This window comes from Leuciscus leuciscus (genome assembly GCF_965113295.1).
Source record: "Leuciscus leuciscus genome assembly, chromosome: 5".
Classification (NCBI taxonomy): Eukaryota; Metazoa; Chordata; class Actinopteri; order Cypriniformes; family Leuciscidae; genus Leuciscus; species Leuciscus leuciscus.
Window position 1 is genome coordinate 4486535 of NC_138729.1, and position 27243 is coordinate 4513777.

The following is a 27243-nucleotide window of genomic DNA, read 5'->3' on the forward strand; positions in this document are numbered from 1 at the left end:
ACATTCTGGAAACCAAAAAATAACGTTCTGAGAACCAAAAATTGTTAGCTGGGAATAGAATCTAGTTGCTAGTACGCTGATTTCACGCAGCCGTTATTTTGAAATCGAAAGCGAGGCTCCGGTGGGAAGAAAACCGGAAGTGTCGCCTTTAATCACAGGTGAGTCGTGAATGCGATGGCGTATTGTTGTGTTTAATGATGTTGTGTCAATTCTAAAAATGTACATACATTTCTTTCATACTTTAGACTATATACAGTGAAATTCATTTATAAATAAAATATTTTTTTTATATATAATTCAGAATGTAAAAAAAGAAGCAGGAATGAACTATATACATATCCTATATTGAATATTAACATCCAATAGTGTAAATCGCGGCAGCAGCTTCAGGTTGGTAATCCAAGACATTGTTGTTTATCTTTACTTCCGGGGTTCTTCCCACCGGAGACTAATGGTGCGTTCAAGTCATCTCGTATTGATCGTATTTACGAGTTGAACGCACTTGAACGCCACCACAATGTCGTAAATACCAGTGGGGAGCTCGGGATTTTCTCTAAGCTCCGATCTTTACGAGTTGGGGGCGTGTCAGTGATTATCATGGCGAAATACACAATACGTAAAGGTATTTAGCTGTGATATTGTCAGGCTTTTCTATTAACAGCTCAGTTAGCTAATCGCCAACGCAGAATATGATAGTATTATAATATAACAATGCAACATGTAATGATGTGTTGGCAGTGGCTTCATAAATTAATTAAAAACATAAAAATACAAAGTACACCTGATGCACATTTCTTTGTTCTTCATTTTCTAGAACAAGAGTTTAAGAACCTTACTATATTTTTGTGTAATTAATTAAGAGAAAGTACTCTGCCATTTTGCTCCGACGAAAGTGACTTGAACGCACATGCCGTTATAAGCACGACTTCCCACCTCGTAGGTACGAACTTCCCAGGAGGACTTGAACGCACCATCACTTTCGATTTCAAAATGGCGGCTGCGTGAAATCAGCGTATACACTGCAAATAGCCACTGTCTTTCTTTAACGATGTCTTTACTACCTTTCTGGGCTTGAAAGTGGTAGTTGTGTAGCTGTCAATGGAGGGACAGAAATCACAGATTTAATTTAAAAGATCTTCATTTGTGTTTTGAAAATGAACGAAAGTCTATGAGGGCGAGTAATTAATGACAGAATTTTTTTTTTTGGGTGAACGATTCCTTTAAAATAAAGGCTGACTTACGACTTTTTAGCGATGTTTTTGGCACAAAGTTAACGCTGGATCATAATCCGAGTGATCTTGCTGGATTTGATTTAGTTATATTTAAAGGTATCATCAGATTTGCAAAGAACCGTCATGAATGTTTCCTAGTCTTGCAGATAACTTACTTAAGCTCATGAATATTTAATGCACTCAAATATACGAGTCAATCACAGCAACGTCACACCCGCAGCATCCAATCAAACAGCCGCAAGCAGACATTCCGGAAACCGCGAGCCAATGAAAACAAGCAGGAAACTTGCACATTAGGGGTAATCATGTGTAAACAGAATAATAGTGCCTGTTGAAATCACTAACAGAGAAGTAGGTCAAGTTGCGGTGTTTCAGAAAGATTTAATTCATCCCACCACGGTCATCTACGCAGTTTTATTTAAAACATGGAGAAGAAACAGACCATCAATTTTGGAGCGGGACCGGCTAAACTTCCACAGTCGGTAAGTGCATCGGTCATTTAGGAATGTTCATTTATTTTTTTATGTATATATTTTTGGTTAAAGTTTTGTTTACGCGTCATCGCGTTTGTAGAGTAAAAGCAGTGCTGCGTGATATCATATCAGTACGATTACATCATCTTTATCAGTAACAAACCACTTGTGTGCATGCACACTTTTATAACACTGTACTGCGCATGCAAAACTGTTTTATAATACTGCAGTGCGCATTCAAAACTGTTTTATGATACTGTAGTGTGCAAAATCGTTGTGCATCATTTGGGATGCAGGTTTTGGATGCACTGTAAGCATTAAAATAATAATGCTGTTGGCAGTTCTCCTGGTCTAGAGATGCATGCATGTGTGTGCAATGTTGCATCAGCCACAACTTGGCATTCAGAGACGCTTGTGGACTGAAGAGTGCCAAGTCTTTTCACGTCCAACTCAGTAGACATGCTAACAATTAAGTCTTGATTTGTTATGAAAAATGTAAAACAGGTTATTCTGCGTGTCTCTGAATATGTTTGTAGATTGAATCAATCCTTTGCTTCTAATCAGAAGCTTGCCTTTTCTCATTAGATAACTAACCTAACTCTCTAACTGTGAATGAAGTGGTTGTTTACTCCAGAAATTCAGGTTTGATTGCCTCTTCAGTGTCAGTGTGCCCAGTTTTGAGTCCCTGCCACATTATTACTCAGTTTGAGGCCGCTAACTGATTGCCTAACCCTAACTGCACCCCCACCCTCTCCACAATGAGAAATGCAACCTCTAGTGATGGGGAGTCGACTCCAAAAGAGTCGACAATTCACCCAAAAATGAAAAATCTGTCATCATTTGCTCACTCTCAAGTGGTTCCAAACCTGAAGTTCTTTCTTCTGCTGAACACAAAAGAAGATATTTGGAAGAATATGGGTAACCAAACTGTTGATGGCCACCATTATTTTTGTTTCATACTATGGAAGTCAATGGGGTCCATCAACTTTTTGGTTACTGACATTCTTCAAAATATTTTCTATCTATAGAAAACGATGGCTCATAATTTCAAGGTAATGTCATCTCTAAATTCGATAATTTGGCCAGTCATGCTAAAAGTGTGTTGTTTTAATGAAGGTAGTTTTAGGCTTTGTGTCGGGGGGAAAAAAGAATAGCCTACATTCAGTGTGTAATAATGACGGAAATCTTGTATTCTTATTGCCGACCCAGTTTCGACTTGAAGTAAATGGAGCAAATGGGTTGTTTCCCATTGGTTTCATAAGTGGTGTCCAACATGTCCATCCTTTTATGTGGCTTTTTGGTCACAAACAGAAAGACTTTCATTCAAAAGTCAATTCTAAAGACCCTCTATTTATGGTAGTTTAGGCACAGCCAAACCTGTTTTAATATAAAAAGTAATTTTCTATTTCATTCCTAGGTTTTAATCAAAGCACAGAAGGAGCTGCTGGATTACAGTGGCACCGGGATAAGCATTCTTGGTAATGATCTGCGTTATAAATATATACGCTTACATGTGCAATGCAGGTGTTTATGTCTCTTTATATCTTATCCAGAAATGAGCCACAGATCGTCGGATTTCACCAAGATCTTAAATAATACTGAAAACCTTCTCCGTGAGCTTCTGTGAGTGTTTACCTTTCATCAAACTATCCCTCAGTTGGAGATTAATGTCTTTGTTCATTCATATTCCATAACTAATGTACATTTGGTGTCCACACTGAATAGGAACGTACCTGAAAACTATAAGATACTGTTCCTGCAAGGCGGAGGCTCGGGACAGTTCAGTGGCGTTCCTCTCAATCTGATTGGTCTGAAAGAGGACAGGTGTGCAGATTACCTGGTCACGGGGACGTGGTCTGCGAAGGCAGCCAAAGAGGCAGAGAAGTACGGGAAAGTGAACGTGATCCATCCAAAACTGGATAGTTACACCAGTGAGTAATCGGAGTTTAGCAAACGGTTTTTAATTGCTGGAAGGTGCTTTTTGTGTCAGTCTTGTGAAATCTGTTCAAGCTATCCTGCATATTTTACACTCTTTTCAAAAGCATCGCTCTGCCCTTTGTGAAAAGAAGCACATATTAGCAATAGTAAAAAAAAAAGTTAAAATAGTAAAAAAAAAAAAAAGTATTTAACGTACATTAAAACATTATATTACTGCATGTTTATTGCAATTAAATGATAATGTATTCTAGTTTAAATTTGTATTAAATGCATTTAGCTGGGGTTTTTGACCCACTTCAGTAGACTTTAAATGCATCTTATATATAACTTCATAATTTCTTCTGTTGTCTCTGAAATATGGTCTGCTGAATGTCATGACAAGCAATTATGTAAACTAAAATATACTTATATATATATATACTGTATATAAAATGCAATTTCTACTGCATTTAAATGTATCTGTAACCACACATTTGAAATAATGTAGTTGCAATTTAAAGTATTAACTTTAAGTGTAATATTGAATAACACTCTACATTTAAAACTACAATCCAGTACTTTAGTATGTTAGTCGACACATCAAAAACTAGATGTACCGCATCGCGGTACAAAATATGACCGCCGCTCAGGCCTGCACTGGCTTTCCACAAAAATAAATGACGTGGAGTAATTTGGCTGTATTGCGTGTTTATGTATATACCTAAAAAAAGTAATAGTATGTGCATGTCTGTGTGTGTGTGTGTGTGTGTGTATGTGTGTGTGTGTATGTGTGTGTATGTGTGTGTATGTGTGTGTATGTGTGTGTATGTGTGTGTATGTGTGTGTATGTATGTGTGTGTATGTGTGTGTATGTGTGTGTATGTGTGTGTATGTGTGTGTATGTGTGTGTATGTGTGTGTCTGTGTGTGTGTGTGTGTGTGTGTGTGTGTGTGTGTGTCTGTGCGTGTATGTATGTGTGCGTACATGTGTGCGCGTGTGTGTTTGTGTGTGTGTGTCTGTGCATGTGGATTTGTATGTGTGTGTATGGGTGTGTGTCTGTGCGTGTGGATGTCAGTGTGTGTGCATGCTTGCGTTTGTTTGTATTCCTGCATGTGTGTGTGTGACAGTATCATCCTAAACCAGCAACCCTTCGCTCAACAGCACCATCTACAGGCCGATGAGTGTACAGTCACTAAATGTGCACATAAATGAATTTATTTTATACCCCCCCATGGATGAAATTCTACAAAACTTAGCAGAGGATACCCCCAGAGGATGTCAAGTTAATCATACACATGAAATATGGTGCAGTTCTGAACATCTCCACTGAAGATAGGGGCGATTAAAGCAGAATAATATTGCATTTTCATTTTTTATGGGAGGGGCGCAAATCACAAATGAGTGATTATGGGCTAGGTTAATGTGGGCCCTTAAGAGCAACATACCATAAAAATGTCTTCATCCTCGGTGCCACGGTTCAGGTAGTTATTTAGGAAAAACTGCATTTTTTTGGGTTTGGGGGGGCCCAGCGCGGGGGGGGGGGGGGTCTAGTGGGGCTACATGCCCACCAAATTTCATGTTCCCCGGTGCTTCGGTGTCCCTGGTATCGTTGACGAAAAATTTACGGGGGCCCCAGCGCGGGGGGGGAAGTGGCCCCCGGGGACCAAACGAAATTTTTCCGTAAAAGTCTAGTAGACCAACATACCATAAAAATTTCTTCATCCTCGGTGCCACGGTTCAGGTAGTTATTTAGGAAAAACTGCATTTTTTTGGTTTTGGGGGGGCCCAGCGCGGGGGGGGAGTGGCCCCCGGGGACCAAACGAAATTTTTCCGTAGAAGTCTAGTGGGGCTACATGCCCACCAAATTTCATGTTCCCCGGTGCTTCGGTGTCCCTGGTATCGTTGACGAAAAATTTACGGGGGCCCCAGCGCGGGGGGGGAAGTGGCCCCCGGGGACCAAACGAAATTTTTCCGTAAAAGTCTAGTAGACCAACATACCATAAAAATTTCTTCATCCTCGGTGCCACGGTTCAGGTAGTTATTTAGGAAAAACTGAATTTTTTGGGGTTTGGGGGGGCCCAGCGCGGGGGGGGAGTGGCCCCCGGGGACCAAACGAAATTTTTCCTTAGAAGTGTAGTGGGGCTACATGCCCACCAAATTTCATGTTCCCCGGTGTTTCGGTGTCCCTGGTATTGTTGACGAAAAATTCAGTAAGGTGACAAAAAAAAAAAAAAAAAAAACTTTGACAATCCCTATATGACCGCTTTCGCTAGCTACGCTAGCGGCGGTCATAATAATTATAAGTGTACTCTTTTTCAGCCCTCGTCCTTCCCTTGCACTTTGTAACAAATCTTTCCCTCGCAGGTCAAAATGACCAGAAGCCCTAAAATCATACTTTTCTTTTTTTTTTTTTTTTTGGTCCAGAAAGCTTATTTCATTTCATTTTTATATTTTTTGCTATTTATTAATGCAATTTTTTGGATTTTTGTGTGTTATTTTATTTATTTTATTTACCTTTAAGTTACTAGATTTGATCAATAAATTATAAATAAATAATAATTTAAGAACATTCCTCACATACTTTCAACTTAAATTCAAAATAACTCCATGCATAACCCTTTTAATTCAGCTCAAAATATCTTACATTGGGAGTCTTTGCCGACCTCTTGTGGGAAAATAATAATATTACACGATATTTCATGACTCTTGCCACTAGATGGCCTTATAGCTCTATATGGAGCAAATGAGCGGTTCCTCTGGGTCCTAAAGTCATTTCTCTTCAGTATGCATTCAGATACACATGTAGAAATTTATAATAAAAAAATTGATAAAGTTTTAGCTTTTTTTTTTGTTGAATTTTGATCATTTTACGTTTTTTCTATGTAAACTGAAGCATTCCTCGCATTCCATTCATTCCTATGGGGGTCAAATTGACCCGCGAGGGAAGGATTTGTTACTTTTTTTAATTTCAACCACAAAACTCCTTTGATTCCATTCAATTATTTTTTTGTGTATTCGTGGTTCAAGTGTGACAAAAGTCCTGGGGTCTTGAACCCCTCTGATGATCACTCAATAAAAAAAAAAAGAAGAGAAAAAAAAAAATGTTTGGTCAAAATGACCCAAGCGAAGGATGTTAAAGAGAGTAGACGTAAAACTTTTAAAAAGTGTACTTTGTACTAATGTAAAATTAAAGTTTTACTAATAATTTTTTGTTGTGCTTTAAGTAAGCTTAAGTGGCCTTTTATTTTATTAATATTATATTATCTGCAAGGAAAGTTTTAAAAAGAAATGTGTACACCACAAGTGCACATGCAGTACATTTAAGCACTCTTCTTTTTCACGAGGGGCTGCAGACTTTTGACCCTCCTCACATGACCTCTAGTGATGCATCAATGTTTGTTTTCTCAGAAATCCCAGACAGTAGCACCTGGTCACTGAATCCCTCGGCTTCGTACGTCTATTATTGCTGCAACGAGACGGTGCACGGCGTGGAGTTCAACTTCATCCCCGACACCAAAGGAGTGGTTCTCGTCAGTGACATGTCATCCAACTTCCTCTCCAGGCCGATAGATGTGTCAAAGGTCGGTGATCATTCTCAGAAAAAAAAACAATCCAAGGCACTCGAGTAAATTGTTTTTAGAAAAATATAAAAAGCCTTTATTCTTTCATGGCTTAGGTATTTTAAAGGTGCTGTATGTAACGTTTTCACTCTACTAAAGCATAAGAATACCATATTATGTTTGCATATTTTGCATATTTTATATATATATATATATATATATATATATATATATATATATATATATGGTATTTTGAATTGGACTGCAGTACCTATTTCGACCACTAGTTGTCATTCTTACAGACTGCACCTTTAAAAACAGGTGACGAGCAATCATTGGTCATCATTGGTCATCATTGGTGATGATTCTTCAGCTAACGTTTGGTATCCTAAGTTCACCATCTTTATCATAAAAATGGCAGCATTATCTGTAGTTCTACTCTGATATCAAAAGTGAATTGCTAGTTAAGGCCGTGCGTGTCTGTTCATTTCCACAGTTCGGTCTGATATTTGCTGGCGCGCAGAAGAATGTTGGGTGTGCGGGTGTGACTGTTGTCATTGTCAGAGAGGATTTGATGGGCAAGGCTTTGAACGAGTGCCCGATTATCCTGGACTATCAGGTGCAGGCCGGCAATAACTCCGTCTACAACACTCCTTCATGCTTCAGGTGTGTCTTTTCTTTGTTCATCATGTTGCATATCTGAAGTCTTCATGAATTACTAATGCTAATGTCAAGTGAAAACTTGCCAAACAAGCAGTAGAGCATTTTTGACTGACTTGATGTAGAGAGTTCAGGATCAGTATGATTTTTAAGTTTCTTATTCTCACCCTAGACAGAATTTATGTGATCAAAAATACAGTAAAAACATTCATATTGTGAAATGCTATTATAATTTAAAATAACTGTTTTATATGTGAATATATTTTAAAATGTAATTTAATCCTATGATCAAAGATCCTTCAGAAATCATTATAATATGCTGATTTGATGCTCCGTCATTATCAATTATTATTGATGCTCAATTATTTATAATGGTTCTTATTTTTATCAATGTTGAAAACCATTTTTGCTGCTTAATATTTTTGTGGTACATTTATTTTCTGGATTCTTTAATAAATAGAAAGTTTAAAAGGACAGCGTTTATTTGAAATATAAATCTTTTGTAACATTACAAATGTCTTTCCCTCCTGAATAAAAGTATTATTATTATTTTTTAAATTTATATTACTTACTCCAAATCTTTGAATGATAGTGTATGATATTGAAGCTTGTTTCCGCCACAGAATAAAAAATAAAAAAGGTAATTTATCCCACAATTCTGACTTTTTTTTCCTCACAATTGCGTGTTACAAAGTAGGAATTGTGAGATATAAAGTAGCAATTGTCTTTTAAATTGTTTTATTATGTGGCGGAAACAACCTTCCATAGGTTCATGATTTCCACACACAAAATATTTTCAACATTGATAATAATCAGAAATGTTTCTTGAGCATCAAATCATTATTAGAATGATTTCTGAAGGATCATGTGACACTGAAGACTGGAGTAATGATGCTGAAAATTCAGCTTTGATAATGTAATATATAGAATGCACAATATTACTGTTTTACTGTATTTTTGATCAAATAAACGCAGCCTTGGTGATCAGAAGAAACTTCTTTCAAAAACATTAAAAATTGTGACCGTTCGTGTGTGTATTATGCAATAATAACTATAATGAACAATTATTCTAAGTTCATAAGTCTAACTTTAGGCTATTTATGATTGTCAAGAAATATAGCAACTTGGTGCATTAATTTATAATGTAATTAATAGAATTGAGTGAATATCCAACATTTTGTACAATAGCTCGAATTCCATCCAGTCAGACACATTTACAGTGGTTTTACCATTTTTAATAAGGATTTATGGCTTTGTCTGCATCAAACCACAGTCTCGTGGCTCATTTCAAGATAAGTTTGCAGAGCCTCCACACAGATCATCTGTTCCAGGAAGAATCCTAGCTGATCAAATGTTACAAAGACAATACAATACTCTCCTTTTCTAAATATCAGCAGGAGTCCCTTTATCATTTAGTGTGTGCCTAATAGACTCCTCAACGTTCGATCAAAGTATTACCCGTTCTGTAATGATGATAATGTGTGTGTGCAGTATTTACATCATGGGTTTGGTTCTGGAGTGGATCAGGAACAACGGAGGAGCAGATGCAATGGAGCGGCTCAACAAGCAGAAATCTGCCATCGTCTATGACATCATCAACCACTCCAACGGATTCTACTCGTCAGTGATCAGAGATTTTGACTCAATCACATCCTAGCATTTTAGATAACAACTTTGCAGATAAAAATGTAATCTTCTTGTACAGAAGGTTATTCTTAATGCATAGTATTGAAACGGTCAACTTTTTAATATTTAATCCATTATATGAAGTTAATATAATAAAAATGAGGAAAAATGTATTTTAGTATAATCAAAATCAGTTATTGATATAATAAAACTTTTTTTTTATTATTTAACTAATGCTCTGCAAAAAAATTACTTTGTTCCTCAGGTTTTTGTTGTCGTCTTATTTTCCAGTGCAAATATCTAAACATTCTTACATCAAGATACTTGAAGCAAAATGACTTGAATTGACTGAACTTTTCAGTAAACAAGACTTATAGTATATTAAGATATTTGTGCTGGAAAACAAGACACACATTCTAAGGAAGACAACTGGTCTCTGTTCAGACATGAAATGACTTCTTGCCCTTCTCCCACTTCTCAGATGCCCTGTGGACATGGCGTGTCGAAGCCGCATGAACATTCCCTTCCGCATCGGAAAGAAGGAAGGAGATGAAAGTCTTGAGAAGGTGTTCCTGGACGGTGCCTCTAAACTTGGCATGATCTCTCTTAAAGGACACAGGTGTTGTATGAAAATTAGGAAAATATAACGTTTTGTTTTTCTAATTCATGCAATCTTACTGTAATTGCACACTAGTTTATGAACACACATTTTCTGAGTAATGCTGCACAAACACTCCTGATGTGTCTGTCAAATGTACTGACGAGCATTTATGATAAACTAAAATATGTTGTTTTTTATTGAAACGTCTATGCCATGAGTTTAATTATTAAATTGCTCATCAATATAAATCTAATGAAAAAAATATAGACGTTAAAATTAATATCGAATACCACCCTACAGTACTTTATATGTGCTTTAGGGGCCATTTGACACCGTTTTGAACAAAAAACTAGGGGTGTAACGATACCCTCATGTCACGATGCGATACATATCACAATACTGAACTCACGATACCATATTATTGCGATACTCCAAGACATATGATAAAAGGTTAACAAAAAAATGTACTGTTTATTAAAATGATAAATTGGATATTACATTGTGTGTATAAATGAATATTCTTGGACTTGGTGCTGAAACCCGAAGCACAGGACAATAGAGACACCAGAATAACAATATTCATGATTCTGAAGCTGAAAATACTGTTATTTTAGACGAATATGTTTCTCTGTCACTGACTAGATACATTTAAAATAATGTAGGCCACTTTTTTACACAGATATTCCCCTATTGCATTATTATACATTTATATTCAACGTAATATTTTAATCTAGCACTGACACTAAAACTCTGAAAACTTAAATTTTTTTCTCACATAGTAATTTTTATTTTGGGTGAACTATTCACGATACATATTGTTGCATTTTTGTATTGCGATATATTGTTACACCCCTACTAAAAACTGCAAACTTTTAATGCGTTTTGCCGACAGCGGTGTTTTGGGGGCTTGAAAACGCAAACTTTTGAAAACGGGTTTCAAAGTGCAAGTTTTTGAAAACGATAACGTTACCGTCTCCGTGTAAACTAAGTGAAAACGGTGACGTCATGCACATGCGTGTTACATGTTTAGTCTATGGGCGTGTAGTGTTTCTTTACGAAAAAGTGACATCGCCATCTACTGGCCTGGCAGCAGAATACAGTGATTTTAGTCGTTTTCGTGGATCCGTGTGAACGGGGATAGTTTTGACAACGTTATCGCCTGTACGCGAAAAACACAAAGGAAAAACGTTTCCATTTTTAGTACATCGTGCCCTTAATGTGTTTGTTAAATGTTGCAGAAACTACATTTGAATAACTCCTGCTTTATGCATAATATATATATATTGCTAAATATCACTGGCTTTCCCATGACACAATGTGATTTGTTTCAGTGGGCCTTTAAAGCGTCATGGCAGAGCATTAAAGTCATCTAGTCTGTTCAACCCCTACAAAACAACCGTTGCAAATCCATTTGTCCTTCCTATGAGAAGTAAACAAGTAAACACGAGTGCTTGGGAGTATGTCATAAATTGAACGAGGCATCAGTTTACATCAGCGTATTCTTCTGTTACACACTCAAAACTTCACAAAAACAGTACTTTTATGGCGTAGTATAAGTAAGCGAATTAGGAGGCAGCGTGTGTTACTCATGTGTCTCACGACTCTTTCACTGTTCTCAGGTCTGTTGGTGGCATCCGAGCTTCCTTGTACAATGCTGTGACTGTTGAAGATGTGAAGGCTCTTGCAGCTCACATGGAAGAATTCCTGAAGAATCACCAGTAGCTTAAAGGCCTTTTTTTGCAACTTGGGTTCAAAAGGGTTTCTTGATTGTGACACTAACAGGGTTTATTGCAACAAGTTGTAGCAGATTAATGGAATATAACAAAAACTCAAATTCTCTTTGAAAAGCAGATTGTTGTCATTGTTGCATAATGTTCTTTTTTTAGCTGACCCTTTTATTCAGATTCTGCTGTGCCTTAATGCTTGTAAAATTGTAATTGAATTGTATTCCAAAACATTCCATGTTTCACTAATGTAAATGTGTTATCAACTAAATACTGTGATACAAGCTAAAAGAAAATAAAACACTACTAAAATGCTCTACACTGCAGTGTTTATTACCGAGGAGAGATTTTAAAGTTAAATTAACATTCATTATGGATATTACTGTATGATTAGGAAATAAATATTTGAAAAAAAAAAAAAACAGTACTGTGGTGGTACCATGGTACTGAAGGAATACCGTATTTATGTACCATAAAGAGTATCTTGGTACTACAATCCTACATGTTTACAATTATTAGTACTGTGCTTTTGCTATATTAATAAAATTATTTGTACGTGGGAGTGTTTATTCAGCTTTGGAGTATTGTATTACCATTTTCTCTTGTAGCAACTTGAATGTTTGTTCAAGGATTGTTGAATCCAAACAAGAGCCAGTGAGCTGAAGTTTTACTTCCATTTACATATCCTTTGTAACTTGGATTGCCAAGTCTGCTGTTTTCCTGTGGATTTGGGCTACGTTTAAATTGTTGCCCCAGGTTGATTTTTATTTTATTTTATTTTTCATACATACTGCATAAATTATATTTGACCGAATTTTTATTATCTACTCAAGCGTAAGGATATTTTTGTGTGGAAGGGACACTGGTCCTAATTTATGAAATTGAATTATGTTGAATATGTATTGAAATATGTATTATAGGTAAGGGAGTGGCATAATTTGAATATCGTTTTTTAGGTTAGTTTATTTGGTCATTCTGCTGGTTTTGATTGGCTTTGATACGCTGATCTAGCAACACTAGTTCTTCTACCGCTAAAATACAAATTAGTTCAAGGGAGACGGGAGATTGCTGCATGTTTTATTTAGAGAATTGCAATCCGGTCAAATGATTTAATAAAAAGGTTTTCAAACTGGGGGGTCTAAAGGAGTCCTAGGGGGTCCGTGGAGTGTCAAAAGTGTACAAATAAATAAGATTAAATAAAACATTGTTTCAAATGAACACATTAAATAAATAAGACATCTACATTACAGCAAAGTAATATAGTGAGTAGAAAAATATTTTATTTTGAAAAAGCTTTTATTTTGGAATCACATAGAACCCGGAAGTTGAAAGTGCTAACGTCGTATAGGAAATTAACAATTTCAATATCAAAAGAGACGTTTGTTACTTAAAACCAAGTTATTCAAATCTTTATTTATTTACGTTTGATTAAGAGTTAAATGGCAAAATGTCATGCTCTTATTAACTGTTGAACGTCTGATGATTTGACAGAAAAGTCGACGGAAGTGACATAGGTTCAGAATCAGACAAACACCTGCATGTTACAGTTACCAGACAACTCACGGGAATCAAAGATGTCGCGCTCGTGTTTATAAAGCAAGACTGTTGTTAGATTGGGTGAGTTTGGCATGATCACATTAAACGGGCTGTTGTGTTTTTCCTGTCAGTTTGACTCGTGTATGACACGGCAGTTTTCACGAGCTGCTCTTTGTCCTCGAGCAGAAGCAGCCGTTACACAGGAACTCTAACCTACGTGTATTTTAATTCACCATTTCATACTTTCACACCATACACGCAGAAATATTACGCTATCTGATCTTTGATCCATATGTAAATAATCCACACTGTCACAGTCAAAATTGAGTCCAATTGAAATATCGATAATTCATTGAATTCCAATAGACTCACTAAACATTGAATCCACGTCAACATTCATTAAAGGATTGTTAATAATTACTTATGAATTAAAACTAAGGATTATTATTATTAATCATCACTTTATGGGTTTTATGAAACCTCATAATCAAAATTGCTGTGAAGGTTGCACTTTATCATTGGGATTTTATTCTTATTCCTTCCATATTAGTCTTGTTTTGTTTCAAGTCACCTTCATTTATATAGCGCTTTTAACAATATAGATTGTTTCAAAGCAGCTTTACAGTGATAATAGGAAATTAAATTAACAGATTGTTTTGGTTTCCCACCCATAAATCCAGATCCACAATGGCTGATAGGGGAAACCGGAAGTTCTCTCCACGATACAGGAGACAGAAGGAAGCCGATGAAGCTGAGAGCTGGAGGAGCCCGTTGGGACGCGACCATGTGAGCCATGAACGCAGTTACAGCCCGAAAGCGAAGTGGGGTCACGGTCGAGCCGGTGAAAGTGACGGGAATAGAAGAGGAAAAGCCTCTCTGTCTGAGGGAAGAGTGTTTGGACAGAGTCCTTCTCACCAGGAACGAGTCCAGAGAGGTTCTCCTGCTGAGCGGAGGAACTGGAGAGAACGACGAGACAGACATGGTAAAACATGTATAAGAAATAGGGATGCCCGATATGAACATTTTGGCCGATAACCGATACTTCTTTATATTTGAAAGCCGATAACCGATATATTGGCCGATAAATCTAAATCCAAATTTGTATATAATTTTTGAGAGCCTGATTACAAAAAGTCTCACCATTAAAAGCCATGGCCCAATGTTCTCATTATAATTTTATGTAGCCGATATAACAGACTTGTTGCACTTAAAGGGATGGTTTGCAGTAAAATCAACCTAGGGTCCTTTGCACCATGACCTTGAGCCAAACTGCCCCCCAGAAGCCTTTTTCCCCTTGGTCGAACATTATTAAAGTTAGAGCTTATTTAGAGACATCAGCCGGATGGCTTAGTGCAGGCGCTAATGGATCCAATGATGTATCTCGTACATTACCCCACTAATAATGCCCAGAATGGTACCAAACTTCTACAGTAGTACACATAGGTTCTGTACTCATAAAACGAGGCATTGGAATGTTTGTAAGTACATCAGGAGTTTATTTAAATAACACTTGCCTGACGGCTAATGCTACCGCTAACCCGGACGTCGACGTCACTTCAGTGATTTGGGAAAAGCCTGTAAAAGTCCTGGCAGAAAGCGATGCATAAGGATGTAGTGTAACGACGAATTATAATTTTTTTCCGAAGTGTTGACAACTTAGTGTTAACTAATAATTGTTGCAAACTGGTACTACCAACAAAATATTAGAGCATTCCTGGAACTGGGAGTCGTTACACTACATCCTTACGCATCGCTTTCTGTTTCTGTTTTCAATTAGCATATATCGGCCGATACCAATATGGTGGCCGATATATCATGCATCCCTAATAAGAAGCTATCGTGTAATTAAGGAATTAGATTGAAATGTAGCTAATATCTGTCTACCTCTCGCTTGTCTATCAGACAGCCTGCAGAAGAGGATGGTGTCGATTGAAAGCTGCCTCACCAGACGGGACGTTTTACAGCTGTGCTTGGAAGCCGAAGGCAGTGACTGTGACCAGAAAGAGGTTTGGAAAGTTATAGACTTACCGGTTAGACAATTTAAATAGTGTTCTGGGCAAAATGTCATGATTTAGAAAAGAGATATTCTTTAAACTGTTCTGTGGTTCAGGAATACCGTATTTATGTACCATAATCTTTACATTGGTACTTAAATGTTACATGTTTACATGTTTACAATGTTACATGTTTACAATTATTAGAGCTGTGCTTTTACTATTAAAGCATAACCAAAATTCAGTGGCTTAATATGCTTCCATTTGAAAGTTTATGGTCAGGCTCTGTTTATAAAATCACATTTACTGTAATTCACTCGCAGTAAAATTGTGAAATATTTGTATAATTTCTATTTATTGAATATGTTGTAAAATGGCATTTAATCCTGTGATATAAAACTGATTGTCAGCATCATTACTCCAGTCTTCAGTGTCACATGATCCTTCAGAAATCATTCTAATATGATGATTTGATACTCAAGAAACATTTCTGATTATTATTATCAGTGTTGAAAATAGTTTTTGCTGCTTCAGATTTTTGTGGAACCTGTGAAACATTTAATTTTTCAGGATTACTTGATGAATATACATTTATTTAGTTGAAATTAGGCCTGTGAAACAATTAATCACATCCAAAATAAAAGTTTGTGTATACATAATATATGTGTGTGTGTGGACTGTGTATAACTATTTTGTATATATAAATACACACACATGCATTTATATTTTAGAAATATTTGCATGTATATATATAATATATAAATATTTTATATATTAATAACACATATTTCTTAATATAGACATGCATGTGCGCATTAAATATAGACATGCATGCATTTTGGATGCGATTAATTGTTTCACAGCCCAGTCTTTACTGTCACTTTTGATAAATTTAATGCGTCCTTGATCAATAAAAGTATTAATTTCTTCTACAAAACAAACAAACTTTGTGCATTGATCATATTTGTCGATGTAATCTGATTTCATTTCTTTTTTAGCCAAGCATCAGCCTGAAGTTCAGATGTGATAAATGTAAGGTGTTCTGTGAAGACGTCTCTCCAGCGCTCGCTCACATCAGAGAAAGATCCCACAGGAAGAAAGCCAAGGTGAGGAGTCAGATTACAAAATGATGATCAGGTTGTCAGGCTCACACTGCTGTGCTGCTCATTCATGTCTGACATGTGTCTCCTCTCTACAGGAACTGCAGAAGCTGGCGCTGCTGTTGAACATACCGCCTCCTGGAAAAGCCCAGTGTCATTTAATCAGCTCTGCACTGGAAAGTGTGGTCAATGAGTTTGGATTGAACGATCAGGATTTAGAACAACGCCAAAATATTCTCGCTCTCGTTCAGAAAGTCCTTCAACCTTTCCTTCCAGGTATTTAACAGTGTAAAGCTCGTTGAATCCTTCATTTGATGCTTTTTTGAGCTGCACGATTCTGGAGAAATTGAGAATCACAATTTTATTGTTTAAAATAAAGATGATGAACATGATTCTTAATAAACAATTAAACAAAATAACATGTAATTTACTAGAGCTTGTGACAAAATGCAGCAGTCTATTTAAAAAAAAATAAAGTTTAATTTGAATAATTTAAGGCGAGACACTACTGGTGAATAGGGTAAAATTTTAAAATAATAGATATCACCATGAAACTTCCTCAGTTGATTACTTGCACAAGTATATAAAAAAAAGTATTAAAAGTTTTAGAAATTTGTATGTTTAATTATGCAAATTAGGCATTATCTCATTAAATATGCACGATTTTGCATATATTTTCGGTAGATAGATCTGAACATATGAAATAGCCAGGTGCACAATTATTTTTTCATTTTGTTTACACACCAGATGAGAAAAAAATTTCAGAGGGATTTCAAGATATATGCTTTCATTACCTAGGAAATCTAAATATACTGTCCATAGCCTTAAAAAATCGATTTTCGCCATATTTTTTTGATTAAAATGTCACATAAATCAGGCCAGGAATGATTTTTTTAACAAATCCCTCTGAAAATATCTTCAGAATACTGCTGTGTGTATAACTGGAGAGTGTGGTGTACACAGGTGCTACATAGGCTGAGATGTTTCTACTGGAGAATGACAAAAAACACATTTTGAGAAAACAGCAGTTAAAGAGTTAAACAGCTCTAAATGAGATTTCGTCTCTCGGCGTGTCGCGTTGGGATGAGAAACTTACCGCCGCAAGTAAACAAAATGTAATAAAATAAACATCTTAATGTATATTTTCAACGTTTTCTTTATAGCAGCTTGAAAGAACACATATTGAAGGAGTAAACTAGCCCAAAATCTCAAAACTGACCACTGCATGAAAAATCTATGTTTTTGCCTGCCGTGTCTCACCTTATTTATTTTTTTACATTCATTAAGACTTTACATCTCATTACTGGATGAATCAGTGTTTTTGATGATTCAGTGACAAATACATTTTTTAACAGTCACTTGTCGCCACCTACTGGTGTAACGACGTAATCAATACAATCTTTATTTGCAGCCTCAAGTTACTTTCAGAAGGTGATTTGCTCTAATTTGATTGCAGTGTTTATATCAGAACTATAAACTTTTATCCCAGTACTTCTGTAATAATTTGAAGTATCGTAAGACAGAAATAATGATACTGTGTGTTTGGGAAGCTGATTCATACCTGTACATGACAACCACTGCTCTCTCTGGGGGAATGTTCTTACTCGTCAAAGGTATAATAGACAGAGCTGAATCACTGTCAATGAGACTGCCATCTTTACATTTTGCTCTTTCCCCTTCAGAATGCCAGTTCAGGTTATATGGATCTTCCTCCACCAAGTTCGGCTTCAAAGATTCCGATGTCAACATTGATGTGAAGTTTCCATCCCATGTGAGTATGAAGTGCTTATTAGAAATATTCTCACAATTGACCTTTTACATCTTATGGCTTTGACTTCTACGGTCTTTATATTTATTGTAATTTTTTATTTGATCCTTGTTTCCTTTTTTGAAGTTACATTTGTGTCTGTATTAAGAAATTCTAGCTAGACTGCACAACAACTTGATTAAAGCTAGCATGAAGTGAACTTTACTCTCTTCAGTTGTTAATACAGGCATCATAAAGCAATATCATTTATTAAGGCTCTTATCAGACTTAGAGCTATTATTGGCTCAAACCCCTGATACAAGCTAATTATCGCTGACATTTAGACAGTATTAAAATGTGCTGTGTGTGTACACTATGATAGCTAACACATAAACCATGGCATATGCAGTTTAAAAGCCTTTAAGTAAGGGATAATCTACGGCTAGCTGTGCATTAAATGATTTTAATGCATGACATGGAGGCCAAGAACTTCCCGAGTGCATTCAAATCGTTTAATGCACAGCAAGCCGTGGATTTGGGTGACGGTTTACAAGAATGAATTTTTGCAATAATAATCTTTGACTTTTGCTGATGAAGTTTGGTCAATAATTGTTTCGTAATTAAGAAAAATAAATCTCTCATCAGTTCCAGCATCCTGATATTCTGCTCGTGGCTCAAGAGCATCTCTCTAAAAGTGGTAAGTTGAAAAGCAGTGACAGCAAATAAAAATTGTGTGTTATTTTTGGCCATGGTGAAAAGACACAGAGCAGGGTATTAAGTTTCGAGATGCACTGATGCTGAAATTTTGGCCAAATTTTTTTTATGTTTTGTTATGACTGAAAATATAAAAGTATTATAGATAAAATAAAAAAGTGTGATGTATGCATAAAACGTTTTCACAAAAAAGCACCCACCAATATAGAATAACAATGGTATGTTTTATTTTTTCTCTCACTGTTTTATTTTCATAATTGCAGATGTTTTTGTCAATGTGGAGGGAGACTTCCATAGGAGGATGCCTGTAGTCGTGTGCAGAGAGAAATCAAGGTCTGTTTCCTCGCTTATTCTTTTACAACGTTTAAATATGAAGCTTATAACTGCATTTAAATGTGTATATAGTTTTAAGTTAATTTTTATTTATTTTTTTAAAGTTTTTTTATAAATGTACATTTTCAAAGTTTTTCGAGTCAGTAAGATGTAAACATTTTTTTTTATGTTTATTCAACATTATACATGCATTAAATTGATCAAAAGTGACAGTAAAGGCATCTTCAATGTTACAAAAAAAATCTATTTCAAATAAATGTTTATTCTGAACTTTATTAATCAAAGGATCCTAGAAAAATATGAAGCAGCACAACTGTTTTCAACATTGATAATAATCAGAAATGTTTCTTGAGCATCAAATCAGCATATTAGTGATTTCTGAAGGATCATGTGACACTGAAGAAAATTCAGCTTTGATTACAGGAATAAATAACATTTTGCAATATATTCACATAGAAAACATAATTTTTAAATTGTAATATGTCACTATTTTTACTGTATTTTTGATCAAATAAATTCAGCCTTTGTGAGTTCTTTCAAAAACATTTAAAAAATCGTACCGACTCCAAAATTTGTATTGGTAGTTCATGTTAAATTCATTGACAGAGGAGTAGTTGTCTTTTTTTAAAACTGCTTTAAACATATGTTATATGTTGTTGTTTTTTAATCTCTTTTTGATCTTTTGAAGTGGTCTGATCTGCAAAGTCAGTGCAGGCAATGAAAGTGCATGCATAACAACAGCATATTTGACCGAGATGGCGAGTCTGGAAGCGCAGCTCATCCCGCTGATCATATGCTTCAGATTCTGGGCTAAGGTGAGACTGATGTGCTCAGTGTTATCTGTTCTAATAGACAGTCTGTAGGTTTTTACTGCCAAGTTTAAAATGCAAAATTGCATGTTTTGTTTACTGTGGTTCTCAGTGTTGTCTGAAACATGACACATGTGACCCTGGACCACAATACATTTTTACTGTACATTGAAACAGCATAAAGAACTGTAAAGCTCTGCATGCTTTATATATATATATAAATATCCTCATAATATGAGATTTCTTGTTTGTTTGTGTGAATTAGATCTGTTGTGTAGACCAGATGGAAGAAGGTGGACTTCCATCCTACTGCTTTACCCTCATGGTCATCAGCTTCTTGCAACGACGCAAGGAACCCGTCTTACCTTCATACCTCGAACACGTGGTGTGTGTGATTCAACATTAATGCATCATTTATTCAAGTTTATAGGACCAATGCCTGATTATTGCATCTGGATCCTTTTGGAGAGGTAACCTGAGATAATCTGCAGTCAGCCGGACATTATTGCAAAAAATAAATTAAACCCCGACACTGTAATCAAGACGCAGACCCTAATGCAATAATTATCCCGCTTATTACACAGATACTCATCACATGAATAAATATGGGAAATTAAAGTTTGAAATCCGACCTGAAATTATTTGATAACAGTTTTCTTAAAGCATTTATGTATAATCCATAACTGAGGTTACAGTTATACATGAGATCATATAATGCATAGTAAGGTGCATGCATGATAATAATAATACTTTTATAATGCATTATAAATGAAGGATTTAAATAGTGTTACCAATTATTTTACCTGTATATTGGACACGCACAGTTTTACAGTTTAATGATCAACACACAAAAAATATTTTACCAGAGAATGCTTCAACTGACCAATCACAATCAAGTATTTCAGAAAGCCCTGTAATGAACTAGGTGTGTGTGATATTGGCAAAAAGTGTATATGCTTAAATATTTCATAGAAATTTCTATGAGACAAACTCTCAAACTACATCATGCAGTGAAAGTGATGTCACTCTCAAGGCCTGTTTTTTTCCCCCAAAGTTTTTGACATACTTGATAATGTCAGCTTCACACATCATTAAAACACATCATTAAATGATCATAGGCGATACATATCGCACACCTCTATAATGAACAACAGAATGGCATTACTTCTGAAAACCCCACCCATAAGATACAAAACTTAAACAAGACAATTTAGAAAATTGTTCGTTTTTTCTGGAAATTCCTGTGAGAAATGGTTTTCATTGTGAAGTAATTTAATTTGTTTTATTTCCGATGCAGAGACTGATGTTGTGTCTTGTTTTAGGGTTTGCATGTGAGTAAACTGAAGAGTTTCTCCATCACCGGGGTTGAGAAAGGACACGTGCTTTGGGTGTACGATCCAACCTCAAACGATTCTCAAGATAAAGACAAACTCATCAAGAAGGGGAAGGTTAGTGTGTTCCCAGTTATTCATGTATTGTGCATCAAAAGGTTTAATTTGAAGAAGACAGTTTCTAGGTCAAGCCAAAAGAAAGTCAACAAAACACTACTGTGTTTCATGGAAGCTTGTTTTTGCCACAAAATAAAAAATGTATCTCACAATTGACTTTTTTTCACATTTGCGATTTATAATGTCAGAATTACGAGGTTAAAAACTCGCAGTTGTGAGAAAATAGATCAGAATTGCAAGTTTACATGTCACAATTCTGACTTTATTCCTCAGAATTGTGATTAAATAGCCCTATTAGGGTGAGACTAGTTTTCATGGAGAAATTCCTGTTTCACGGGTGTACTTTGTGATTTTAATCCTGTCCGAATCTGACAAGTTAGTGTTTTTCACACACAACCTCAGTATAAATTCCAGGGCAAATTACCCCCAGTTTTTCAGCGAATTCAACGGTCCTCTGAGACATCGAATCCCATCCAAAATCAAAAACAATCTTGCATGTTGAACACTAGACCGCAGATGACCTTCTGTAACGCCCACGTCTAGAAAACACACACTCACACACTCCCACCTCTGTAATAAACACACTAGTATAGTCCCGTCCAAATCAGGACATGAAATCACAGATCAGGTGATAAGAACTGTGACTCAAATATCGTTTAGAAAACCAGTCCCATCCGAACAGGGCTTATCTCGCACTTCAGACTTTATAACTCACAAAGTTTATATCTATATATTATAACTATATATTGCAATTTAAATGTAAAATTTAAAAAACTCGCATTTCTGAGGGAAAAAAATTATTGTGAGATGGAAAAAGTCGCAATTAACTTTTGTTTTGTATTCCTTGGCGAAAACAAGCTTCCATAGCATTTTTTTTGACCTATTGGTTCATTGTTTTGATTTGTTTTTTTCCCCTAAATAGTCTCCACTGGTGTTCAAAGAGCGACGTCCTCCTGTACAGCTGGGGAAGCTTTGGGTCGAGTTACTGCGATATTATTCACTGGAATTTCAAATACCTGAGAAAGTCATTAGCGTGCGCACAAACGGTGACTTGTGGCGGGATCTGAAAGACTGGCCCAAAAAGAGGATTGCAATAGAAGGTATACATGGCATCATGTGACTAGTTCTTTATACAGGTGAAACTTGAAAAATTTGAATATCGTGCAGAAGTTCATGTATTTCAGTAATTCAAATTAAAAGGTGAAACTAATATATTTAGTATATATAACTAAATACATATGCATGATTATACTTTTCAGAGGGCCGACATTTCTGTATTTAACATTTTTTTTACTGATTTCATTTAATATTAAAATTTTCTGAGATTTTGAATTTGGGGTTTTCATAAACTGTAAGCCATAATCATCAAAATTATAACTTTTGCACGATATTCAAAGTTTTCGAGTTTCACCTGTACACTACCAGTCAACAGTTTTGGATCTGTAAGATTTTTTATGTTTTTAAAAGTCTCTTCTGCTCACCAAGGCTGCATTTATTTAATTAAAAATACAAAAAAAACAGCTGTTTTCAATGTGAATATATAGTAAAGTGTAATTTATTCCTGTGACCAAAGCTGCATTTTCAGCATCATTCCTCCAGTCTTCAGTGTCACATGATCCTTCAGAAATCATTCTGATATGATGATTTGCTGCTCAAGAAAGATTTATGATTTTTATCAATGTTGAAAACAGTTATGCACAATTTTTATTTTAGGATTCTTTGATGAATAGAAAGTTACAAAGAACCGCATTTATTTGAAATAGAATCTTTTGTTACATTATTAATGTCTTTACTGTAACTTTTGATCAATTTAATTCGATAACTCAAGACTGGAGTAATGATGCTGAAAATTCAGCTTTGATCACAGGAATAAATTACTTTTTAAAATATATTAAAATAGAAAACATTATCATAATATTTAACAATATTACTGTTTATTTTTTTGCATTTGTAATCAAATAAATGCAGCCTTAGTGAGCAGAAGAGACTGATTTTAAAAACATTACCGATCCAAAACTCTTGACTGGTAGATATGAGACATATCAATACTTATCTCTGTCTTCTTTCTCAGATCCATTCGCCGTCCAGAGGAACGTGGCTCGGACGTTGAGTAGTCAGATGATGTTTGACTATATGTGTCATTGTCTCAAAACAACCTATAAGTACTTTGCTTCTTCTCCAAAAAGCAAAGCTGGGAAAGTCCGTTCGAACAGTCAAACTGATAAATCCGTGAGTGGTGTGAATCACGTCGACGCGGTGAAGAAAAGCAAGAAAGTTCCAGCTGAGGATTTGAACAGATCCCGTGCGAGATCCAGTCCACATAGTGCCGATGATCTGGAAGACTCTGACTATATGATTGAGCTGGAGCAGGACGATGAGGAAGAGGCCGACTCTGACGCAGAGACTGAGGTGTGCAAGCGCTGTAAATACAGTAGTCATCGTTTGAAGTGGATCAAAAAAGTTCATCAAAGTTGTCCTAGGAGAGTTCAAAATTCATGTATAACTTTGATGAATTTTTTTATCCACTTCAAATGTTGACTACTATAGATTGAGAAGAAGTCTTCTTTTCATCATGCAGTTCAGTTCAGGAACAGCTCTGAAATCAAGGAAAATTAGATCCTCATATGATCCCCTTGAATTTATATGCATTAGAGTTTCTCAGGTACATTTTTCTTCTTACCCTGTAGTGCTCTTCACGTGTCGGTCAAAAACTATTTTGTCAATGAAATGAATGTACTATATTTTTGGTTGATAATGTTTTTTATTTAATATTTTGTATTTTTAGGTTTTTTTTTATACCAAGTTATATTTATGGTGTATAAAATCCATTTATTGACTTTTTGAGCATAGACCTGAAAATCAAACTTCCAACTTAAACTGTCGTAAATCTTGAATGCTTTAGAGCACAGACTTAGGTTTGATCTTTTAAAGACGACACTTGGCAGGTTATTGCTGGTGCAATTTTTTTTTTTTAAGTGAACTTTAAAAAAGTAACAGAATTTTATGTGTATTGTGAAAAATTAACAAAAATATTATTTATGAAATATATATTTTCAAAATCACGTTTTACTCTGCAATAAAATATAAGCCATAAATCTAAAGTTGTGTTCCAATTTTGAGCTTGATATCTTCTGAGCTTTCAGTAAGATTTTGTTTGGGCGCAGTACTAAAAGTTTCCACTAGATACAATTCGTCTCCCATTAATTTCCAAGGAGCTCAAGAGTGAATATTTTTTACAGGAACATTTAACCTTTTTTGAATCATCGTCATCAAACCTTTACCAAGTTTCGTACCATTCCAATGAAGAAGAAAAAAAAAGTTGAAATTAAATTGTGTACACATTTGTAGGGTGAAGAAGAAGATGAGGAAGATGACGACGATGATGACATCGAGCTTGATGAATCTGGAGGTGATCCTTCTGGCGACGAGATCTTCCCCTTCGACCGGGAGACGAGTGACGATGTGGGATCTGATGTAGGCGATCCCGAGGAAGCAGCATCTGTCCAAATCAAGCCAAAAGCAGAGCGTTCCAAATCTGAATCTGAATCGCCGGCAGGAACGCAGTCGGACCTTGAAGGCGTTCATTATGTCTTCACCAAGAGGGTTTTCAGCGATGGCAAGGTAAATATGCATTCTCATATTCATGGTTTGCATGTCTATGTGAGACCATCCAAACCTTTTATTAAATTTAAAATGTACTAATGTTTGTTATTGTTGCCAGATATGGAGCTGCTCTGGTCAAGCAACTGTTGAGAATGCGATATTAAAGTGCCTCTATTATGCTATTTTAAAGGCTCCCTACAATAGGTTTACATGCATCCAGGGTCAAAAAACACTTTAATTTTCTCATAATATACATTACAGCATCAGCTCTAAACCCCGCCTTTCTGAGAACCTTCTCTGATCTGATTGGTCAGACGGCCCAGTCTGTTGTGATTGGTCTTCTTTCTTTTAGGAGACACTAACTCTTATCTGCACTTTGATCTTTGAAACTTTGTAGACATTTTTTACTTTCACAAACAACTATATTACACACGACATGAGAGATAATATCCGAAAAAGCATAATAGGGGCACTTTAAATGTTTCTTTTGACATTTTAATGATGTCTTTTAACTTTATTGTGAATTCATGCATCTGCAATTCCAGCACCAGTTTTTATTCACCATTTAATGTGGGTCATGGTGACAAATTATCCGTTTTTTCCTGTTAGTCCCCCATTGTGATATGCGGCCTTTGCAAGAGTGACGGACATTCAAAACAGGACTGTCCCGAGGACTTCAAGCGAGTGGAGTTAAAGCGCCTTCCAACCATGACTCTAGACTTCCTGAAGATCCTCAATGAAGTCTGTGAGCAATGCTACCGTAAGTACGCGGTGGATATATTTTGACATGAAGACATTCTGTAATTTTTTCCTTTATTGTAGAGAACTCAACCTGAGGATGAAATGTAGACTGCTAGATAAATAGATCAAGTCTTTGCCTTTCTTACACCTTTTACGGTTATCTATGATTCCATTTACACCTGGTCACATAAATGTGTTTTTGCAAAACGGATTTAAATCCGATCTTCAATTCCCGCGCTATATGCAGATTTAATGGAGTGCACGTCACTGAAAGCAAAAGATATGAGCTGCATTTTATTGATCATCAGCTAAAATTTCAAAGACCGCAATAAAAGAGAGCGGCAACAGCCCTGGTAAGATCATTTAGTTTCTTAAGAATTTACTTTTAATGATGATGATTGTGTGTTAAGCGTCTACGACTTACTTTCACTTTGATTTGCGATAGTTTGCACGTTGGCTTAATGAATAGATGCTCAGCTTCTCATCTGAGGTGATGCGTGTTCCAGTAGCGTCGTCATATCTGGCTATAACATTACATATAGCCTATAACACGCTCTCACACGTTTATTTTTTTAGCATTTTTGGGAGGAGTACAATTTACATATGTGGTTTCAACAACCAGATGCATTTACACTTGTCCAGTTTCGTCTGGAATGCGTCTCAGATCTCCTCCTGAAGTGGTTTGAGCGATCGGATTCAAATCCGTCTCGAATGCGTTTCGGAGGGCATTTACACCTGGTCTTTTCACGATCGGATAGCTATCCGATCTGAGAAAACGCATGAAGTGGCCAGGTGTAAACAGCCCCTATGGGTTTTTACATGTGCACATTGTTGCATGCATCTTTTTTTATTTACATACATCTTTCTTTGTTTTTATTAAATGTTCAAATCAAACTTGTGCTTAAATTTTTGCATGTAGTTTCACTGATTCAGTCAAAATGGTTGCATTTATTTAGGTGACTTTGCACCAGATGATGTGGAGGTGAAAGTCAGAGAACACATTTTACAAGACTTTGAGACTTTCCTGAGATGTCAAGTGCCAGGTAATGCAGCTTGGACTGTTTTAAGTATGTAAAGTTTGGTATTTTTCCATTTAAATGCACTGAGAGATTTCTTCTTCTGTATTGCTGCATGACACTTTGTCCACAAATAAACAAAATGGCGAATCAGAACAATTTGCTTAATATACGCCTCATTAGAGCAGTGAGATTCCACTTGATTTTAAGCTGGATATCAATTTTTTTGCTAAATTCAGCCTTTTACTCTATTTTGTCAAAGACTGTTTGTTAACACTTTATTTTGCAGTGTCCTTGTTACATGTACTTACCATAGTAATAACAGTAAAATATGCATAATTACATGCAACTAACCCTCAACTCTAACCCTATACTAAGTACATGTAGTTGCTTAATATTACTCAGTACT

At 35.9% G+C, this 27243-nt stretch overlaps 2 protein-coding genes across 2 annotated transcripts in view; both read left to right on the forward strand.

Annotated features, from left to right (window-relative positions):
• The first annotated feature begins 1491 nt into the window (after positions 1-1491).
• On the forward strand, positions 1492-12110 carry psat1 (phosphoserine aminotransferase 1). The gene is made up of 9 exons (XM_082171592.1): positions 1492-1714; positions 3123-3183; positions 3259-3328; positions 3431-3636; positions 7031-7203; positions 7679-7848; positions 9334-9462; positions 9950-10087; positions 11689-12110. Exons 1-9 carry the CDS (start codon positions 1658-1660, stop codon positions 11789-11791), a joined length of 1107 nt encoding a protein of 368 aa, XP_082027718.1. The 5' UTR covers positions 1492-1657; the 3' UTR covers positions 11792-12110.
• Positions 12111-13112: 1002 nt separating this feature from the next.
• The window catches only part of tut7 (terminal uridylyl transferase 7), a 28369-nt gene continuing 14238 nt past the window's right edge, over positions 13113-27243 (forward strand). Inside the window, exons 1-16 of the mRNA XM_082170924.1 lie at positions 13113-13410; positions 14010-14311; positions 15232-15335; positions 16322-16429; positions 16522-16699; positions 18106-18194; positions 18816-18867; positions 19148-19217; positions 19906-20032; positions 20292-20411; positions 21349-21474; positions 22397-22574; positions 23546-23883; positions 24823-25095; positions 25687-25837; positions 26775-26861. Of these exons, the coding sequence (XP_082027050.1) occupies positions 14017-14311; positions 15232-15335; positions 16322-16429; positions 16522-16699; positions 18106-18194; positions 18816-18867; positions 19148-19217; positions 19906-20032; positions 20292-20411; positions 21349-21474; positions 22397-22574; positions 23546-23883; positions 24823-25095; positions 25687-25837; positions 26775-26861 (2296 nt within the window). The 5' untranslated portion in view covers positions 13113-13410; positions 14010-14016. The remainder of the gene's footprint in view (positions 13411-14009; positions 14312-15231; positions 15336-16321; positions 16430-16521; positions 16700-18105; positions 18195-18815; positions 18868-19147; positions 19218-19905; positions 20033-20291; positions 20412-21348; positions 21475-22396; positions 22575-23545; positions 23884-24822; positions 25096-25686; positions 25838-26774; positions 26862-27243) is intronic.

Excerpts from the sequence above, each read along its gene's own strand:
- psat1 (XM_082171592.1), top strand. The coding sequence starts at position 1,658 with ATGGAGAAGAAACAGACCATCAATTTTGGAGCGGGACCGGCTAAACTT. Across the intron at positions 9,463-9,949 it reads CACTCCAACGGATTCTACTC|ATGCCCTGTGGACATGGCGT; the intron begins GTCAGTGATCAG and ends CCCACTTCTCAG. Across the intron at positions 10,088-11,688 it reads ATCTCTCTTAAAGGACACAG|GTCTGTTGGTGGCATCCGAG; the intron begins GTGTTGTATGAA and ends CACTGTTCTCAG.